General features: G+C 35.7%; 1 protein-coding gene across 1 annotated transcript; it reads right to left on the minus strand.

Moving 5' to 3' along the window:
• Positions 1 to 1,324: 1,324 nt before the first annotated feature.
• LOC134752949 (uncharacterized) lies at positions 1,325 to 20,705 on the minus strand. The gene is made up of 5 exons (XM_063688728.1): positions 20,688 to 20,705; positions 9,383 to 9,665; positions 5,156 to 5,315; positions 2,868 to 2,956; positions 1,325 to 2,292 (listed from the first exon to the last, which is right to left on the minus strand). The coding sequence occupies exons 2-5, from the start codon at positions 9,657 to 9,659 to the stop codon at positions 2,117 to 2,119; spliced, it is 702 nt and encodes a 233-aa protein (XP_063544798.1). The 5' UTR covers positions 9,660 to 9,665; positions 20,688 to 20,705; the 3' UTR covers positions 1,325 to 2,116.
• Positions 20,706 to 22,013: the final 1,308 nt, after the last annotated feature.

The following is a 22,013-nucleotide window of genomic DNA, read 5'->3' on the forward strand; positions in this document are numbered from 1 at the left end:
CTAACTCGAACGACTTACCTATCGACAATATGCTTAATTTATATTTATAGATATATTTTAGTTATATTTATACTAAAGTGTAAATCTTACAAATATCTTATTTATTTTCTTAAGTGGATACTTATTTGTTTGTACTTATTTAATAGAACCGTTTTTCCCCCGAAGGGTAAAAAACGGATATTTAGGTTCCTGCCGAAGCTTGAACCACGCCTAAGGGCCTTGCCGGCTTATACATATGGTACTGACGAGAAAGCAGCCGAGCGCTAGCAACCGGGCGACATTAGTACTTGAGTGGCGCGATAGATGGCGTTGCAAGTTGATAAATTCCCTTAATTAGGGCTGAGTTACAAGGGTGCTATCTCATATGTGGTTCAAGCGGGAGGCAAGGATACCTAAATAGGTTAGTCATATTCGGTACACAGGATGTGACCTACCTACTCTACATTTCGAACTGCATTTTTTATAACCATTATAAGTTCAATTTTGATCGAGCTGGTCTCATGATGGACACAGGAGGTGGCCACAGGAACTCTGTGATAAAACAAAGCAAACTAAATTGCGTTAAAATTTGTTAAAATTGTCTGATGAATATTAGTTGCCTGTTGAAAGAAAAGTACAGTCAGCGACAAAAGCCACGGGCCACAATATCTATGAAGTAACCACTTAAGAATATACTTTTGTATGTCCTACACAAACTGCTGCTTTTTATTACATTACTAAATATATACAAAATATTTTAAAACTTGCATTTTCAGTAGGTAAATGAAATGGTATCCACTATTTATTTATTTGCTATTTAGTTATATCGCAACTAGTTGCACGAAAAATCAATTATCTATTGGTTCTAATTACCCAATTGTTTTAAAAATCAATCAAAAATATGAAAAATACTTTTTTTAACACGGCCTACACACAACGACATCTACTTACGGCAACTCCGCCATTACGAATTATTAAAATTGAAGAATTTAGGGAGTCAACTCAATGTCTTAATTGACTGGTAGGATTACAAATTATAAATAAACAAATTAAAAAACCAAAATGAAAGTAAACATTTAATAAAATAATGGTTAAAACACAACATCTAAGTTACATTACGAATAAACGTATTATTACGTTATTCTTTATAATTTATTAATTTATATTGTCTTTCACACAGTATTTTTTATTCATATTATCATACAATTAAATGAATAATGTTGCTTAGCGTTATTCTTACTCTAGTGGTTACATTTATTAAAATTACAGTTTTTAATGATTAATTTAGGTTTAATATGATTAAAAAATACATTTTAATATGTCAACGAGTACTGATCATGAAAAATATAGTTTGCTTAGTTCTTATAATTACCTACATTATCATCAATAATAAAACATATCTTATATAAAGTTGTTAAAAATAAAATAAAACATCTGTATAACGCAAAATATGATAAAAAGTAAAATAAAAAACAAATGGTCCTCGATCCAATGCACCTTTTTTTCGTTTGGTAGGTACTTAATATAACGAACAAAAAAGTTATTATTTTTACCTATATTTAAAATATGTATATAATACTTATTAAAAAATAAAAATATATTGCACATAATTTCATCAAGCACCTAAAAAAATTGCATGTGTTGAAAACGTATAAGTGAACGTCCTCAAATATATACTAATCTTGTTTTAATTAAGTAAAAAGGTAATAGGTCATAAATAGCACAAAGGTAAAGCTTGCATATGTTGGGACAATCAACCTTAAACGGTTCAATATTCAATAAAAATCAAAACAAAGAATTCCAAGGATTGGTTCCGTAACTTATGGGCTTTTGGCTACATGAATATACGATGCCATATACGAACTCCGTTGATGATTGAGCTGACAAAGCGGGCCATGCACCGAGCGCGAGATTTTTCAGGCAGCGATAGCGAAAACTTATAAACCCAAACGTATCCCTATTCATTTTCACAGACGATCGATTGTGAAACTAGAGGTAAATGTTACAGTTGTTGGTTACTCTTATTGAAGGTTGGTCTTACGGAAGGTTGGTTACGGCTGGTCACCGCTTCCCTGGCGAAGTGTGTATTTAACGATGGCGTCGGTTGTTATCCTCATGGGTACTGGTTCGTTGTTGGTTACTGGAAGGGCGCCCGGTCGCAATTGCAAGCGGCCCCGCCGTGCCCCTGCCGGCATTGCACGTTGCACCACGCCGACCAGCCCTCGGTTGTTGACAACACGAAGGCAGTTGCCACAGAACGGCCTGCTGCAGCGGCAGTAGCTGTCGTGAAGTCGGTGGGACAGGCTGGACAACCTAAACAAAACAATTAATGATGTGATTTCTCAAAAGATTTAAGGTAAGACTATCACCGGGGTAAGACTATCACTTGTATGGAATCCTCATACTGTTTGTCTTGCCCCGAGCAAAATAAATAATGTTAGTATGGCCCCACCTTACCTTACACTTAATATTCTAATTGCACACAATTACACATAGGTATGTTGTGAATCTGTGCTATTTTTATGTTTGTGACGATTTAAATTAAAAGGGGATCGCTACAGACTCAAGTCATCACACAACAGGCAAACTAAGAAGTTATAAATTGGTGTCTTACGATGGTCATTCTAGATCTGCACATGACCGAGGCATTTAATCATGCTCTAACCTCTAGTTACTGAAAAGATATAGGTACTAGAAACAAGATAATCAGCTAAATTATAGTTCTCCCCATCTCAAGTTGTTACGGATCTCGCCTTCTCGCCTTTAAGTTTACACTTGTCAATCTTGTCATCGCCAAAAGCCATGCAGACGATAACCAAGCAACCGATGGCTGTTAAGTAAATAGTAGGACAATACATGTATAGTTCTCATATTGTGAAAAACCTCACCTCTGAGCTCATATTTGTCGGAGCAGAAAGCAGCACAGATGACGTCCCAAGCTACCGGCAGCTCCCCACTGCTGCACGCACACAGCGGGCTACCTGTTCGACAAAATTGCATTTAAATCACAAAGATGACAAACAAATCTGTTAAATCGATCGAGAGATCGAGTGAGAGTTTCATTGTCATGATCAGAGGTGTATAGCAGGTAGGCTACCTGTTCGACAAAATTGCATTTTAATCACAAAGATGACAAACAAATCTGTTAAATCGATCGAGAGATCGAGTGGGAGTTTCATTGTCATGATCAGATGTATATAGCAGGTAGGCTACCTGTTCGACAAAATTGCATTTTAATCACAAAGATGACAAACAAATCTGGAGATCTAGTGGGAGTTTCATTGTCATGATCATATAGCTAGGGAGCTGCGTACCTCCCGCATTCTCAAACTCAGCATACTCTCTCACCGCACTGGATTTATGACTAATTCCTTCGCCGTCAGGCTATATAGTCGTCTTTATCATTCACTCCCTCTACGTATCAGACAAGCTCCAAGTAAGTTTTCTTTCAAGCGGATGTTACGCAACCATTTGCTATTGAATAATATTCATCAATATTATGTAAATTTATATGTATGTATGTATGTGTGTATTATATTTATAGTTTATAAGTATACCTATTTATTTGCTTTTCTTTTAATTCATTGATCTTTTTTTTTCTCTGCACCAATTGTGTCTCTGTTTGGCTCTATGGTTGAATGGTAGAGAAAGCCATGTGGCATTAAGTCCGCCATTTGTACATTATTGTATATATTTTGTACAATAAAGTTCAAAATAAATAAAGTGAAGAAAGTGGAGAAAGGCAAGTAGGAAAGCTAACCCTGGCAAAGGCCGGGATAACGCTAGGTAGTAGAAGAAAAAAAAGTTTAAATAAATAAATCATATAGGTAAACCAAACGACCATTACTTCTCGAGGATCTTCAGTACGTGATCATGCATTACCCACATCCAACTATTTCCTTCATTCTTAACAGATTGTCGGCGTAGGGTCTTATTACTTTGGGTTTTGGTTAATTAAGGCTAAGAGTTAATAAAGTCAATGTGGAGTAGTCCAGCCATAGAGTAACTTATACTAGAGCGGTACTGTCATAGTAAATTTTGTAACCCCAGTAAATTCACTGCCATCTGTCGACACACTTTAAAACTAAAAATAAATATTTATAAAAATACGATAAAATGTATTTAAATATGGATAAATGATTTTTTTATTTGCATTAATTATTTTTATATGATTTTGACCCATGTTCTTTCACTGGTATGCGTTAAAATTATAAATAACAAACTCAACAGTCAACGCCCTCTATACGAGTGTAGGCCAAAACTAGTGGCGCCATCTGATCGAGAATCAAATTTTCGTGATTTTCGACGCACGTTTTTTCCTTAGACTGTATCCATCTATTATCTTTGGTCCAGCATATCAAATATATTGCAGGGATAGGTACGTCGCTCAAACACAGTCAGAAAGGGCTTCATTCCTTCTGTTGTACCGATCTTCTGTAAATGAAGTCTGTGTACAAACGCAAGAATTAAAAGCGACGAGAGTAATGTATGGTCTTCCCTTATAGACGGTCTTCTCCACATAGACCTTACATTCGGATGGCGACTGCAGCATTATTGTTGCAGCGTTGACGTCGACGGTGCGTATCCAATCCATATTGACACAGTGTTAGGCTCACAGCGACATGAGGCTCCCCGTACTCTGCATCTGTGATGTTTTTTTTTCTTCTTGATGGACTTGAGGGCGGTGTTGCCCGTAGCCAATGTCATGTAAAAGGGTAGGAACAAAAAAAATGCTCTTAGAGCACGACGTTGTTTGGTGGTTGTTGTAGTTGTCTCGTAAAACCGATAGCTGGATTTTACGAGAAGCACGTGGACTACCGGCCGTTGACTCCAAAATGGTGGTTAAACACGCTTTGAGATTAATTCTCCATTCACTGCACACTACCACATTAGATTACTGTATAATATAGCTATCGATATTACACTTTAAACATATTAATGAGCATAAAACAAAGGAATTAATCACGAGGCTACTATCAAGATGGCGTTCGAACCGGAAGTCAAGTCCCCCATCTGTGTTGTTGACTATGTGTTGTCGTGTGTGTCTTCCATAAGGTGGACCTTGAGGCCCACTAGGCTGGTTTAACCAGGCCATATTGGCACAGTGTAGGGAACAGACACACGAGGCTCCCCGTATTCTGCATCTGTTATGTTGTGTGGGTCACTAGGCTGGTACTTACCCAGTCCGTATTGGCACAGTGTAGGACACACGGCCACACGAGGTTCGCCATATTCAGCATGTGTCATGTTTTCTTGTGGGTCTTCCATCAGGTGGGACTTGAGGCCCACTGGGATCATGTCTGCGCATGTTTCGCCGCAGGGAAGCCCGCCCAGTCCTGTACACAGAAAAAAATCATCATTATGATGCGAGACCCCAGTCGTCTGAGGATATTTGAGACTTCTATGTTTATTATTGTTTTCCATTGATAAATTAAATTGTTTCATAACAACAACGATACGATATTTACAGAAATACACAGTAAAATCAAGTTCAAACATGTTACCAAAGAGGATATAATAAGATAGAGCGGTACTGTCATAGTAAATTTTGTAACCACTATAAATTCACTGCCATCTATCTACATACTTTAAAACTAAAAATTAAGATTTATAAAAATACGTTAAAATGTATTTAAATATGGATAAATGATTTTTTTATTTGCATTAATTATTTTTATATGATTTTGACCCATGTTCTTTCACTGGTATGCGTTAAAATTATAAATAACAAACGAAACCGTCAACGCCGTTCTGATCGAGACTCAAATTTTCGTGATTTTCGAGGCACGTTTTTTCCTTAGACTGTATCCATCTATTACGGAGTTATATCTATCTTTGATGTTACACACCTTTATTTACTTTAAAATCTAAACTCATATTAATAGCTTTATCTATTGTAAAATAAATGTTTATCGCCTAGCTAGGTGAACCTAATAACCAACGTTGCAACGTTGATGATCCGAAATCTATGGTGAACGTTAATATGGTTATCCGGCCTACATTGTATATTCAGGTACCTATTGTTAAAAAAAAGAGCCGTCACATTCTTTTACGTCGGTTTTTTTCGGGACAGAAGTTTTCTTTCACGAGCCATTTTAGACATTCATAATATTCATGTTTTATTTATTAGTTAATTTTTATTCTTTTATTTTTGACATGTTTCCAGTAACTTAGTTAATATTTTAGTAATACATATTTTAATTTTTAAGTTTGTATTTTAATTTTAATAGATATTTATGTTTCAAAGCTTTTATGAGCCATGCTGCTTGAATTAAATGAATACAATACAAATACAATAATAGAAATGTTTTACTTTGTGGGCAAGCTAAATCCTGTTAGAAAGTACCTTCATATTCTGAGGGGCACGTCTATTTCTAATATACTTAAACTTACTTCACTTACTTACTTCAAAGATAGATATCTCCGTAATAGATGGATACAGTCTAAGGAAAACACGTGCCTCGAAAATCCAGAAAATTTGATTCTCGTTCAGTGGGCGCTACTAGTTTTGGCCTACAGTCGTATAGATGGCGTTTGACGGTTTCGTTTGTTATTTAACAATTTTAACGCATATCAGTGAAAGAACATGGGTCAAAATCATAAAAATAATTAATGCAAATAAAAAAAATCATTTATCTATATTTAAATACATTCTATCGTATTTTTATAAATCTTCATTTTTAGTTTTAAAGTGTGTCGACAGATGGCAGTGAATTTACTGGGGTTACAAAATTTACTATGACAGCACCGCTCTAGTATAAGTTACTCTATGCTTACTTTATTGTACTTATATGAATTTCATGTTAACAATTTTTTTTGTACAATAAAGTGATTTACTACCACTACTACTACTTCTACTCTATAAATCAGTGTCTTGCGAGTCGGATGTCAGAATGCTCCAAAGCGACCTAACTAACGTAATGTCCTGGTGCAATAAGAATAGAATGACTCTAAACGTAAACACCCCACAACTACCCACGACGGCCTATTGCTAAACCCTTTTCTATACCAGTTACCAGGACAAACATTGGTCTGCAGGCCCCCGTGGTACGAATATGCTCGAGTTACAATAGTCTTACTACTCGCAATAATTTCATTGACATCTTTCATGACCATCTACCCACATTTAAATCTAAGATATTGCCAAAACGAAAATAGTAGTAGTAAACCATTAGTATTTGTCTTAGAATAAATTTAAAAGTGGAAAAATTACTGCCTTGGGTGAGACTTGAACTCACGGCCTCTGGATAGATACTCCAGCGCTCTGCCAACTGAGCCACCAAGACCTCATCCATAGTCAGCAAATCTTCCCACTATATGGGTCTAGGGAATTAGTATTTGTATTTATTTATTTGTAAGGATTGCCGTAAAATTGTAAATAATGGATACATATATTAGTTAATTGTTCTAAAAATGTAATTTTTCTTTTTATGTATAGTTTAAGATCTCATTCCCAGTCCTATAATACTTAGTCAACGTTATGTACTCCTTAATTGTCGTACTGTATCAGGTGAAGTACCTTGACACAATTTTAATGCAACATATGCAATACATACGATGTGGCTGTAATTAATAAATAAAATAAAAAAATAAATCTTATACGACTGGTGATTCGGGTGGCTTGAGAACTACTAACATCATATTCTTGCTCCTCCCTCATCTACTTCTAAATTTTATAATAGCTCTTTTACCTTCCGGGCTGTTCGGCTGTGGAATGCTTTACCAGTAGAATTAAGATTAGCTAAATCTCTCCCCATATTCAAAAATCAGCTAAAACTATACTTTCTATCTTTGCCTTAAGTTGCCATTTTACATTTTATATATTGTATATATTATATATATATATGTATTGTATATTTATTTGTGTTAGGTTTTGTTTTAATACTTATATGTATAAGTAGTGATTGTAGTATGTGTGTTTGTGTTTAATAGTCTCCATATTTAGCTCTTTGCACTATGTAAAATGTATAAATTTGGTGCAATAAAGAATATTTACTTACTTACTTACTTATTATCTCAATTAAGGGTCGAATGACGGTAATTATCTCAAAAAGTAGCCTCTAATAAGTATAGATTGAATACAGTGTGTATTTTTAATTTCAGCAAATTGAACCGATGCGTAAATAGATTTCAGTGTCATGATACGGGTTAAAATATTTTTTTAATTTACCTCTATAGAGTGCAATTAATTTTTGTCTTTTTTCCGAGCGGCTTTGTTATAGTTATGATTTCACGTCAGTAAATGCGACGTTTTGAACACAAACAAATTGCGTGCTGTATTAATTTATAAAAAACTTAAAAATTTAATTGACTCGTTTTAATATATTTAATATGTGCTTCACAATAAATGAAAAATTAGTAACTAAGAAGAAAATTTAAATTACACCTTTATTAAGGTTTAGAAACAATGTTTTTTTTACAAATACCTTGTTAGTTAACCGTTTTGTCAATAGCTTATTATATCTCGAAATTCCTTCATATAATAATAATAATAATAAAAGACGTTTATTCAAGAAGTTGTAACATAGGTACATAATAAAAGTACATGATAATGCTTACAAACTAATTGAAAGGGAAGGTGGCTCAGCTGATGTCTGTGCCAAAAAGGCTTCGGGGCACAGCAGCCCCAAAGGTTTTCAGCAACGGACGCTGTTATTCTGCCACCGCCGTAATTGTATCTAGCTAAGGACAGTATAAACATTTACACTATTACATATAGGACATGATAGCAAAACCGAGCAATGCGCAGTGGATAAAAAAGTGCTAACTAAAGTGCTAAATTTAAATATCTATTGAGCAGGTCACTCAACCAAAAGTGTACGTTACTTCCTTTTGGAGGTCCAGTAAATAAGCCTTGCAACGTAGTTTGAAAACCGCCAGGGACTTACAGTTAACTACTGGTGGCGGCAAATTGTCGATATATGTAGTGTGTATTTTTTAAACGACCACATATCCTAAACTACCCTTATTAGAATATGTAAGTATATGCCCAAATGAATCAACTTCATAATTATGTTTTACTAAGGAAGTACAATTTTTATAACAAAATATTCGTGACATTTGTTTTTCAGTTAATAATGAATATATTTATTTTTGGTGAGTTATAGAAGCTTTTTACTGTTTAAAGTTTTTAAGTGTTAATATATTTTATAGTTTCTCTATTCATTAATTTTTATTTACAAACAAATTAAATAATAAGCATATAGTTTGCTCGGAAAGAGAAGACTCGTGGAATGTATGGGGTCCAATAAATTCCACAACTCCTCTCTTTCCGAAAAGACTAACATAAAAACACCACTTAGGTAACTTACTATTTCCATAATCCAAAACAATATTCCACAAACATAATAAGCACTCACATCACTAAACCGAAACCACAAAACAAAAAAAAAAACAAAAAAACCTGAGTGGCACAGGTCCGAACACAGATTGTCTGTGGCAGGCACTGACGGCGCCCAGCGTTCTTTTTTCTTGCGAAACTGCGCCAAATATATCCTATTCAGTTCCCCCCGGTCATATTTCAACTGCAGAACCACCTCCGGCGTCTCTATCTGCCTCTTTCCCTCGCCGAATAGCTGCTCGCTGATTGGCTGGTCCTCGGACAGCTCGAGCTCTGATTGGTCGGCGAGCGCCGCTAGGGGTAGTAAAACGCCCAGTATGAGGGTGGAAAGGATCCTCATTTTTATCTGTAAAGAGTTTGTAAGTTTTGGTGTTTGGAATTTTACGTTTTCATGGATGATTTGGTTAGCGAGACGTGATTTTAATATGGTGGTCGGTTTGAGTAGGAAAAATTAAATGCAAGCGCATTTTCAGTACCTATATATTTAAAGCAGCTAATTCTGCAATAAAATTTTAAACTCGCCTTTTGAACACATTTTTTGCGATAGACCCGCTAATAATCCATACTCATACTCATTTATTAATAATATTATTACATATTACACGTCAAAAATTATAATTACATAATCTATCTTTTATACTTAATCTTATTTTTTTTTTATTGCAAGTTTTGTATGTTTTAATTATGGATCAATGTTATCTGGATTAAATGATAAAAAAAAAACATTATTTAATCGTCATTTAATATCAGTTAATTCCGGTATCTACCTATGTTCATTTAAAAAAATTGTCTAATAAGAATTTTGCGTTTAGGTAGGTGGTTGTTTTTAGCAAATGTAAAATGTGAATGCGTAGGTATGAATTTATGTTAAGTGAAAACTTTTTCCGTAGAAGGATGAATCCTAAAAAAATCAAGTAAACTACCTTTGTTCTGTTGTGAGTAAAAACGATGGATTTTTTTATGTCTAAATAAGTAAGCACTTAGTACGTACAGTCGAGTTCATAGGTATAGTCTGTCCAATAACTTAAATAAGGCGCGAAATTAAAATTTTCTATGGGAGTTAAGCGCTGTGCGCCAACATTTTTTTGCCGCTTTTTTTACTGTCGGAAAAGGCTTGACAAATAAAATATACCTTATTGCAATAGATTAAGGCGAAGAAATGCATATGTTACGGGTAACTTGATTAACCGGGCAGTATAAATAATGACCAGTCATTATGAATAATGCCCATGAGCGTCGGGCAAAGTGATAAATTTCGGTCCGTACCCGACGGCCCGTGGTCCATCAAGGTTTGAGATAGCTTGAAGTTATCACTTGGACTGGGCAGTATGAATACTTCCCTACTTCTAGCCGGGCAATGTGATAAATTCGCGCGTGGTGAAAGCAGTTTATTTCTGGGGGGTTGCAATTCTAACCTAACCTAAACCTACTTTTCTATAAACAACTCTATTTTGTGTGGGGGGGAGGGGTTGTAACCTAAACCAATTGAAGATCAAACGAACTTACCAAGTGAAGTTCGATCGAAATTATGTGAACAGCTTCATTCGACGCGATTAAGTTAATATAGTGTAGTAGCACCCCCAAGCATCAGCCTTGCACGGTTTTTTAAAGTTTTGTACTGGCAACATTTAAAAGAAAAAAGTCCATTTATCTGGATCGATATTTTTGCCTTAGACTGTACATACATATTATCAATTAAACCTTCTATTACATAAATTAAAACGACTAATTAATAAATTAACAATGTAAAAACTGTTTAATTAATATTAATTGTTATTAAATTAATCCACAAGTGGTAAATAATAAAGACCAAGAAAATAAATACGAAGGTTTTTACACAAAAGAAAATCGTAAAAAAAATCTCAAACATTCTTTGACTCGTCGCCATTGGCATAATACAATCTCTCCTGTCTCAACTCAAAGGCGAGATTAAGAAAGCTTGAATCTTGGAATCACGAAGGCGTGTTTAATTCGACCTACTTTTGCAGATTAATTCCATCCTCTTTATCTGACTTATCCGAGTTGGAATTGACTAAATAACCACTTTTAAGCTTACATTCATTGCGCTTTAATCTTTCTTGATTCGCAATGTTTTCGTAAATAGAAATTTATGTAATGCTTCGTTTATATTTAACTTACATAACCTTAATGCCTGACAATTAAGTTCTTAGGGTGCGAGTAGAATTTGTTTTTTACGTAAATCGTGAATCATACTTAATTTCATGAACCGTCTTTTGTTTCAATTGGGAAAGGGTTAGGTAGTTCTATATCTGTTTTTAATAAATTTTGAATTATTATAAAAATACATGTCATAATTAACAAACAATTAGGTAATTAAAAAGCGAACGGCGTAGTTTCACGTGAACTCATACTCATAACTAAACCCTTAAAGAACGACAACGCACATGTGTTACCCTTAACACACAACTTCATAATGCATGAAAAGGAAGTTCAGCGTTTTTCTAAATTCTTCCCCGAGGTTGAACGAACATGAAAGTTTGTATCGGAACTAATATTTTTTTTAATAACAAAACTTCCGTGAGACAGACATATTAAACATTAATAACGGGCCATATAACATGTCTGCGCCGGTCCGTCACCGTCGACGCAAGCTCCTGATGACGCTCCTCGGTACGGAGTGAAACATGTCGAGCGTTTTCGACTTAAAATACGTGAGTGACCCGTTATTAATCTATTTAATATTTTTTTAGTTGTGAAATTTGAAATTTCGCGAGAAGGCTTTTTTGTCATTTTCTACGAAAAAACTGATCGGCGATTGGCCCTAGTCACACCTGATGGAAAGTGAAGACAGGGCCTAAGATGGAGCTCACCGGTTCAGTAACAGCCTATTCATTCTTGTTTTAAAGAGACCGAGGTCATATTGATCAGGGAATACAGATGGCGGGAGCGCATTCCATTCCTTAGCCGTGCGTACCAAAAAGGTGGAGGCAAAACGTTACGTCCGAACGAATGGAATGTGGACCACGAACGGGTGCATACGCTCCCCGCGCCTGGATGTCCGATGATGGAAAGGGGAAGGTGGGATCAGGTCGTGCAGTTTATTTCTAGAAAATCTCTTTTTATTGCCCGTGAGTGTACTTTGAAGATGTGACCCGATATTGTGAACATGCGATAAGGGTTGAAAATGCTGAAATAATTTATCGGTTATCTTTGTCGTATAAACTTGGCGATAACTGGGATCTTTTGTCGACATGAGTCGCTAGGCATGCTTTAGACCGGTGGTTCGCAAAGTTGACTGGGCTCCGACCCCCCTGATAAAAGCTGCCAAGTTTTTGTGGCCCAACTCTTGGCCGTCTTAAAAATGGGCATAAAACATTATTGGTAGCGCTCAGATTTTGTAGAAGTAAGGCCCACTCAATATTCGCTCGGGACCCACCAATGGGTCGCGACCCATAGTTTGGGAAATGCTGCTTTAGATATAGCTAAATTTAACTTGCTAAATAAGTAATAATAATAACATTTAGCCACCATTTAGCATATATAGAATATTAAGTAAAATGTACGCACTTTAAATTACCTACTGTCCAACTATGTTTACCACTACATTTTTGCAAAATAAATATATCTTTATCTTTTTATAAAATTTGTACTTAAAGTACGAGTAAAAGTGGCATTTAGAAAGAGTGATTCACCAAAAGGTTTAATGTTTGACAATTTCTCAGAGTCATACGTAATGTACTTACGACAAAATGTCCCTTACGACATTTGAAATGTCCACTGTCGATATGTTCTTTGTAATATTCCACCACAAACAAAGGCGTCGTAGGTGGTGAACAAATATGTCCACTTTTTTTCATAAATTTGTACTAAATTATTAGCCATATAGTTGCCAGGTCACACCGTTCACTACATACAAGTGGAATAGGCCCTTTTATATTCTTAAGCGCCACTTGCACCACCCCACTAACCCGGCGTTAACCGGTTAAACCGATAACCCAGTGTCAAATTGTACTGGTTACCATGGTAACTCCAAGTTTAACCGGTTAACCCTGGGCAAACCCTGGTAACTCATTTTTAACCAATTCTGATACTTGTATTGATACAACTAACAAAATATGGACCATGTCTGAAACAAATGATTTTTTTTTATTTTATATTGTGATGTAATCGTTGCTACGACGTACGGCGTAGACCCGCTACGCTGAAGCTACGGCGTCTAGTCAGACCAAGCTAACTGCATGTACTTTGTATTAACAGTGTGGAAGTGTCATTATTAGACGTAAAACTTCTATGAATGTACACGAAAAGTTTTTAATAAGATAATGATTTAGTATATAATTAACACATTCACCGCTGAGCTACTATCGTAGCAGCGAAAGTGCTTCGTAGACGCAAAACGACATTGTGTCGTAATTAGTAGCGCTGAGAGGGTTAAGAGCAAACTAAGACTAGTTCATTTGATTGATGAAATATGTAAACTTAGAGGAATCTATTTAGTTAAAAGGAGCCTTAAATACGAATAAGCCATAATAATACCATCTTTAACCTCTAAATTGAATTATTGATATACGTTAGGTACCTCACGTTGTTACTCTGACTAAACCCTCCAAGTCTGCCACTAATTCGCACTAAACTAAATTCCAGCTTTGTCTGAAAGTATAGCAGCTATGCGAACGGCTAAGGAGTATCTAGTATCTACTCGCTTCCCGCAAATCTATTCCCAGTCCACAATGACTTACCTATCCAATAAAAAACCGGCCAAGTGCGAGTCGGACTCGCGCACCGAGGGTTCCGTACTTTTTAGTATTTGTTGTTATAGCGGCAACAGAAATACATACGTATCATGAGATACAGCCTGGTGACAGACAGACGGACAGCGGAGTCTTAGTAATAGGGTCCCGTTTTTACCCTTTGAGTACGGAACCCTAAAAAACACGAAACCCTTTCAAAGAGTAGGTACCTCATAATCATTCCACCTTTAACCTTAGATACTTAAATTGAATTATTTACCACGAAACCCATTTAAAATACAATAAAGAAACAACAAAGGAATTTCAATTGTCACTGTGACAAAGACCTGAACCCATATTTCAACTAGTACATACATTACTAAATTGTGGTATTTTCTATAAAAAGGGACCATATTGTCGATGGCGCTAACGCCATTATTAACGATGCTCCGATATAAATACGACGCTGTGCGGCGTAAGCGCTATCGACAATAAGGTCCCTTTTCATAGAAAATGCCCCAATTGATCATAGACATACCTTATTCCTTTATAATAAGGTTCACAACTAGTAACTAAAACGACGATAGGCTAATTGCGTCAAAGCCTTGTAGACAGAGAGGAGAGACGTTAGAGTGAGATAGGTGTCCAGTATCGATCCGCGCCGCTATATAATGTCTATGTGTTGGTTATGTATTAAGCGTGGGTTGGGTTGGGTTGGGTGTTTTCACCGACTTATGTCATTGAGATTAAATATATCACGTTTAAATAAATAATAAAGGTGGTCTTCTGTTCATAAAAGATAAGGGTTTTTGTTATTTGGTTATATAGCTGAGAATACTGAGTGCTGAGGACATAATAGAATTTTCCCCTCACTAGCTCGGAAAGTTGTCTTTTATCCATCAATACAAGCGGGGAAAAACGCATTTTATCCACTAGTGGGGAAAGTAATTTGACCTTGGATGGAGCGTGTTTAAGTAGCTTGACAGATAACAAAACGTAAACCGCTCATAATAATGGTTCGTTCGATATTAATTATCATTAAATAAATGGTTTGAGAATCTAATAAAAAATACCAGATTTGGCTTTATTTAATGATTTTAAGTCATAAACCTTAAAATTCCATAATAAACGTTTGTTTTTTAATAATTATGTTAAATATAATTCCGAACGCACAAGTTAAGTCGATGCAATTTCAAAACGCATCATTGACATTTCATACGTCAGAAATGTCAACATTGTCAACAAAAATTTTACTTAAAAACTTCTCACGTAAAAGTACAGAATTTCCAGAGTTTTTTGTTATAATATCGTAAAAAATGAGTGATTCCAGTTGATGAAGATGATCTAACGCCTGTGGATGTTGCACTTTCCTCGCTATAGTGAGGGGAAAAGTTTGTGTTACACACGGGTGCAAATGTATTTTACTTCTCGTGTGTTAAAAACACTCGCTACGCTCAGGATTCTATTTTAGAACCACTCGCTTCGCTCGTGGTTCACCTATAGAATCCTTTCGCTTGCTCGTGTTTCAATTCTACACTCGCGGGTAAAATACAACTTTGCACCCTTGTATAACAAATAACTATTTATTTAGGTTGAAAACAGAGATTGGTATAGAGATCGTCGTGAAACTTTCCAGTAAATATTACGCGATAAGTCCTGCTCTTTTCTAACCCTGCTAACGTAACTGTTTGTCTGTCTGTCTGTCTGTATGTAACCTCTACACGCTTAAATCTCTGAACCTATTTTGATGATTTGATTCCTGAAAGGATAGGTGGTATAATGTTTTATGAAGGCGCTTTGAAAGGTGTGAAATTACTATGGATGTAAGTACTATGTATTAATCCGATGCACATAAAGTCGTGTCGTGGGCGGAAGCTAATTTTACTAAAAAGTATAATGTAACAGTTTGAATCAAATTTCTATAAAGAAAAGTAGGTTATGTATGTTATTTCATGAATTTTATAGTAATATTGTCTTCGGTTCCGCGATAGTTACTCATGAAATAAAACTATGAAAACGGATTATATCGCGTATATTGAATTTATAATACATCCCGACGTTTCGAACCCTTTACAGCATTCGTGGTCAACGGGTGACTGAGGAAGAATTACAAAGTGCAAAAATACCCACATACTTAAATAATGAACAATCATAGACTATAAACTTTAAGGCTGGTTGTACTTACATGCAAAATCGGTTCATAAGGCTAGTTATACACTACAATTATTTTCAAGTAATGATATATATATATATACGCGATAAAAACTACGCCGGCTCCAACCCTACACCACGGACCCGAGAAGATTTAATTCCCTCCTAAATTGTAGGAGGGTATCCCAATATGGGACCGGCAACAAACTCGGCGGGACACATCTTTTCAAAACATATTATACTCAGAATGTCCAACATCATCCAACACTAGGGTTCGAAACGTCGGGATGTATTATAAATTCAATATACGCGATATAATCCGTTTTCATAGTTTTATTTCATGAATTTTATAGTAATTTAATAATAATACTAATAAAGCCATTTATTCCATATTTCACATAAAAACGGTAATTACAATTCTGACGTGTTGTTATTTTGTTTGTTAGTTTCTTTTTCCCTAGGGTTAATGTTAGTATGATTAGTTTATATATTATAAGTTCAAATGAAATATGGACCCCTTATTGGGTAAAGGCCTCCTCCATCTTATGCCATGTTTCCCTGTCTTTGCCTTTATACATCCAATTGTTTCCTGCTATGTCTTTTATGTCATCAGCCCACCTTCTTTTTGGTTTTCCAATTATTCCCTTACTTTATAGTAATTTAAATAGTATTTATTTTTAAATTGAATGCATGATAAAATTATAAGATGTAATGTTTTATAAAGATGTGTCCCGCCGAGTTTCTTGCTGGTCCTATATTATATTGGATACTTTCCTCCTAAATGAGGAAGGATTGAGACCTTATTTATGTATTTTATTTCGGAACTTTCTAACACCACTAAACTACACACTTTTTACAGTACCGTATACTTATCACCGTCATATTTACCCAACTGTAACGTGATCTGGGTTCCGGCAGAATATCAGTGCTTTGCTTAATAGAGTGGAGCGTATAGCTGAGTCGGAACCCTTTTGTTGTTGCTGCAATGCACACAGCGTACAGCTAATTAATAAAAACAAATTTTACAGTACATATGGTGCTACTTTCTCGCACTAGTGCGTAAAAGAGCACTTTTCGTGCATATGTCGAAAGTTTAAAGGGCCATATGTACTGTAAAACGTTGTACGATACGCGTGCGAATAGGTAATTCGCAACTCGTGTCGATTTAAAACACTCCCTGCGGTCGTGTTTTAATTTATCGCCACTCGTTTCGACTTTCCTCTTTTCCGCACTTGTATCGTAAATAACTATTTCGCGTTTAAGCAAATTTTTTGTTAAATTAATTTAGTACATAAGTATTTTAGTTTTGTTATGATCGCAATGTACCTATTTATAAAATTGTGTGTTTTTACACGACTGCCCAAAAAAAGGTGTATTGTTTTCAGCGTTCATGTTTGTATGTATGTATGTGAGTTTCTTTATTCTTGCAGCATCCAAATAAACGTTTTATCTATCTATCTATCTTCTCGAGTAGTGGTATACGGTTAGAGCCCGTGTAGCTTTATTTGACGTTCTTAAAAAATATATCTTTATCTTTAAATCAGTATCCTGTTCAATCATTTCTTTTATTTGCATTAATATTTCCATTAAATGATACACATGAATTGTCAATTAAACTTACGCTAATACAAAAATACAGCTTAAAACTAAAACTAACAACTAAATATAAAAGACTTCCCCCAAATCACCTTCCGGCATGGTCGCAAGAACACTAGCGGCGTTGCCCCTCTGCACCGCCAGGCTTAACCTCTGGGCAAAGAAAGCGCCAGCCCTATGATCGCCTGAGATGCCTATCAGCCTAACCGACACTTCTTTGACAAAATCCTTGGTGTCAGAAGACCACGGGACCACGTTTCCATTGCAAGCGCCGCAAACTCATACTCATTCGTCAAGTATCCTGTTTGTTTTTATCAAAGATAGATATAACTCCGTAATATATGGATACAGTCTAAGGAAAAAACGTGCCTCGAAAATCAAGAAAATTTGATTCTCGTTCAGAGGGCGCTACTAGTTTTGGCCTACAGTCGTATAGATGGCGTTGACGGTTTCGTTTGTTATTTAACAATTTTAACGCATATCAGTGAAAGAACATGGGTCAAAATCATAACAATAATTAATGCAAAAAAATAATCATTTATCTATATTTAAATACATTCTATCGTATTTTTATAAATCTTCATTTTTAGTTTTAAAGTGTGTCGACAGGTGGCAGTGAATTTACTGGGGTTACAAAATTTACTATGACAGTACCGATCTAGTATAAGTTACTCTATGTTTTTATATAACACCAACCAACTCCAATAACATTGGCAAACACGCATACGGCCCATCTCAGGCTTTATTCGTGGAAGCACCCACTATAACACGACAGTCCCAGTACATAGTACTGAGTTCCCAACTGTTCAGTAAGTACAGTTCGCAGCTCAGATATAATGTAATATTCAACTCTATCGACGAGGTAATAAGAGCTATGATGAATGCTTAGTTTTTGTTGCTCACTGTATTTGATAGTTCGAAGTGAGGATGAATTGCTCAGAATTATACACTGAAACTAAAGAGAATATATAGGATAGAGGGGTACTGTCATAGTAAATTTTGTAGTCACAGTAAATTTACTGCCATCTATCGACACACGATTAAAACTATAAATAAAAATATCAAAAAAGTATATATATATATATATAACTTATAAATGACTTTTTTATTTGTATTTATTATTTTTATGTATAATTTTGACTCATGTTCTTTCACTGATGTGTTAAAATTGGTAAATAACAAACAAAACCGTCAACGCCATCGTAACGAGCTTTGGCCAAAGGTTGGTATTGGTGGTAGCGCCATCTGTGCGAGTATCAAATTTTCTTGATTTCCGAGGCACGTTTTTTCCTTAGACTTTATTCATCTTATACGCAGTTATATAGATCTTTGCTAAAACTGAATACTAATGGAACATACTGATAATTCTATTACGAAGTTGAAGTTTATGTAAACCTGAAAGGTTACTTCATCTATAATTCTATTTTGATAAAATTTTGGCTTTCACGGTTTCAGAGTTTTAGATAATTTTTGCGTGATAAAAATAGTAGATTGTGTCACAAGGGAGCAAAATGACATGTTTAAGGCGAGTATCGCATAATAAATAACCGAGTAAAGTTTGATTAAAAGTCCGAGTTAGAGGTTACTTTGGGAATTAGTTGTATCGAGCGAAGTGTCATAATTCGTGTATCGTAAGCTATGTTATTAAAGATAATATAGTCAAGAACTACATATATTTTTTCCACGTCTATGAATATCAACGCCTCTTAGAATAACATGATCATATAAGATTTTTCACCTTCTGGCTCAGGGAACCGCCTTAAGGACGACTCACGCTGTAAGTACGGTCCGGATCCGGGCCGACACGTTCGACACTTCGTTGTCTATAGAAAGCATCACATGATCGGCGATCACCCATCGTAGAAAACGATCTGTGTCGGACGCCTCGGCCAGGTCCCGGACCGTTCTAACGTGAGTCGTCCTTAAAATTACCCATACACTCATATAAAGATTACAGCGTAATGTTTTATATTGTTTGATACCCAAATAATTAGCCTACAATGAGCTTAAACTTTGAACTCCCTATTTTATTTTCTTTCTGGCACAATTATATTTTGAAGTAAATCTTTTTATAGAAAATGAGCAACTGTGCTCAAAAAGTGCTACTTTACGTAGCTGTTTAGCGTGCGGAAAGTTGGTTTTCGCGAACTAGTGCTTTTTACTTTTCAATTTTTTTAAATTTATAGTTCCAATTCATGACTACTTATTGATGAGTGTTAATATTAGTTTCCTTTCAACGTCGTAATCACATAAAATCAACATAAAAACCTACTGTTAATGTAAGAATACGAAAAATATACATATTTCATAATTTAATTACTTACCTCATCATCATTATAACACGTTTATTTTTTAATATTGAATATTGAAAAACCGTTCTTAACAAGTAGTCTGAATGGAACGGAATAGCTATGGAAGGTAGAGGTAGGAAAGCTGCCGAAACTCCTGTCAAAGAAGAGGCGTTTTTCTTACTTTTACTACCTACTAAAGAGGCGTTTTAAGTTTCCAAAGTTTTTATTCCTTACTTGTTGGTGCGGAAATGTCATTCTTCACTCGTCCCGAGTCTTGCCACTCGCCTACGGATCGTGGCAAGATATCTCTGTACTCGTGAAGTGACATACTTTCCGCACAAGCATCGAAATGTACTATTTTAGGCGCGGCTAGAGGGTAACTCAGATTTATTTTCTGATGGAAGTAACGCTCGTAGTGACAAACGCAGAATAGGACACACGCCAAAGTGCCAACATAGCGATAAACGTCATCGTCAAAGAAGTTTTACTTCAATCGCTCGTAAATATTACACGCACACACTTTATTTAGACTGATATTAATGACGATCAAACAATATCGATTGCTTCACTCAATAAAAAACTAAAACTATGACTATGACTATGAATTATAAATGAATAATTAACTTATTTATTTCTCACCTCATCTGCGTCCTTCGCGGCGGGCATGGTGACACTGAAAGGTTTCTGAGTCTAAACACTCCACTTCAGATAATAGAATAGATGTAGTTTAGTTAACATACAGAGCTTTCATGACCTGATAATAAAGCTTGTAGCTTTGTAAAGCCTGACAACTTGACAAGATTCTATTTGTAATTAATGTCATTACCGGGTCTAACGAGATTAAATCTAGATTAAGATCGCGATTAAGGGATCTATAAATATTCGGACCAGTGTGAGGATATTGTTAGTGTTGCGTGTCGTGTCGTGGACAATAAATTAAACAGAAACGGGTAGCTAGATAAATTTATTTATATAAACTAATGTCGAGTACTTTAGTGTTGTTTACCAAAATCTCAATTGACATTTTGCTGGGACGTCAGCAAGACGTCAGTCTTCCGTGACCCGTGACCACAGCTAGTGCAACCTAGGTGAAACGTCGGAAAAAAGGTAAAATAATGAAATTTAAACGCGTTAGACCCGGTAATGACATTAATTATGTGTACAAAACGCCTGAGATGTTGGCGTTGTTTTATCACAGAGTTTCTATGGCCACCTCCTGTGTCCATCATCAGATCAGCTCGATGGTACCATAATATGGCATTGTCACCCAACTTACATATGTATGTGAAGTCTCAGTTCAATCAAAATTGAGAAGTGGGTCTAATTTAAATTACATGTTAAATAAAAGCTTGTAAAAGCTCTATAATTCAGTATTACTCTGAGTTTGCCAAATTGTCCACTCATGTTATCTCAGACGCTTTCGCGGCTTATCTGATATCCAGTCCATATCACTTTCACAGTTAATTTGTAAATCAATAACCGTAGCCTAAACAAGGGGCGTATGAATCGTATGATATACAGTATACCTAGTCTGAGTAGTCTTTTAGAAATACTAGCTGTGACCGCGGCTTCGCTCAGGTGGGGATCGGCCTGTGACTTTTTCTCTTCTCCTAATTCCAATGTGTCTTCGGGGCTTAAGCTTAGAAAGCTGAAGAAATATTTTGTCCAAATATTAATATATTTCAATTCAATAAAAAAAACCGGCCAAGTGCGAGTGCGAGTCGGACTCGCGCACGAGGGGTTCCGTACCATTACGCAAAAAAACGGAAAAAAAATCACGTTTGTTGTATGACAGCCTCACTTAATAGTTACTTGTTTTACAAGGGTACAGTTGTTGTTTAAATGCTCGTACTAATATTGATACCCGAGATTCTAAAATTAAACCACCAGTGGTTCGAGAAGTGGAATCTTGAGCGATGTGAGGGTCGCAAGGCACGAGGGTTATACAAACTTTGCCTCCGAGTG

This window comes from Cydia strobilella, chromosome 25 (assembly GCF_947568885.1).
Source record: "Cydia strobilella chromosome 25, ilCydStro3.1, whole genome shotgun sequence".
Taxonomy (NCBI): domain Eukaryota; kingdom Metazoa; phylum Arthropoda; class Insecta; order Lepidoptera; family Tortricidae; genus Cydia; species Cydia strobilella.

Excerpts from the sequence above, each read along its gene's own strand:
- LOC134752949 (XM_063688728.1), bottom strand. The coding sequence starts at position 9,659 with ATGAGGATCCTTTCCACCCTCATACTGGGCGTTTTACTACCCCTAGCG. Across the intron at positions 2,957-5,155 it reads TGCCAATACGGACTGGGTAA|CCCGCTGTGTGCGTGCAGCA; the intron begins GTACCAGCCTAG and ends TCGAACAGGTAG. Across the intron at positions 2,293-2,867 it reads CGACAAATATGAGCTCAGAG|GTTGTCCAGCCTGTCCCACC; the intron begins GTGAGGTTTTTC and ends TGTTTTGTTTAG.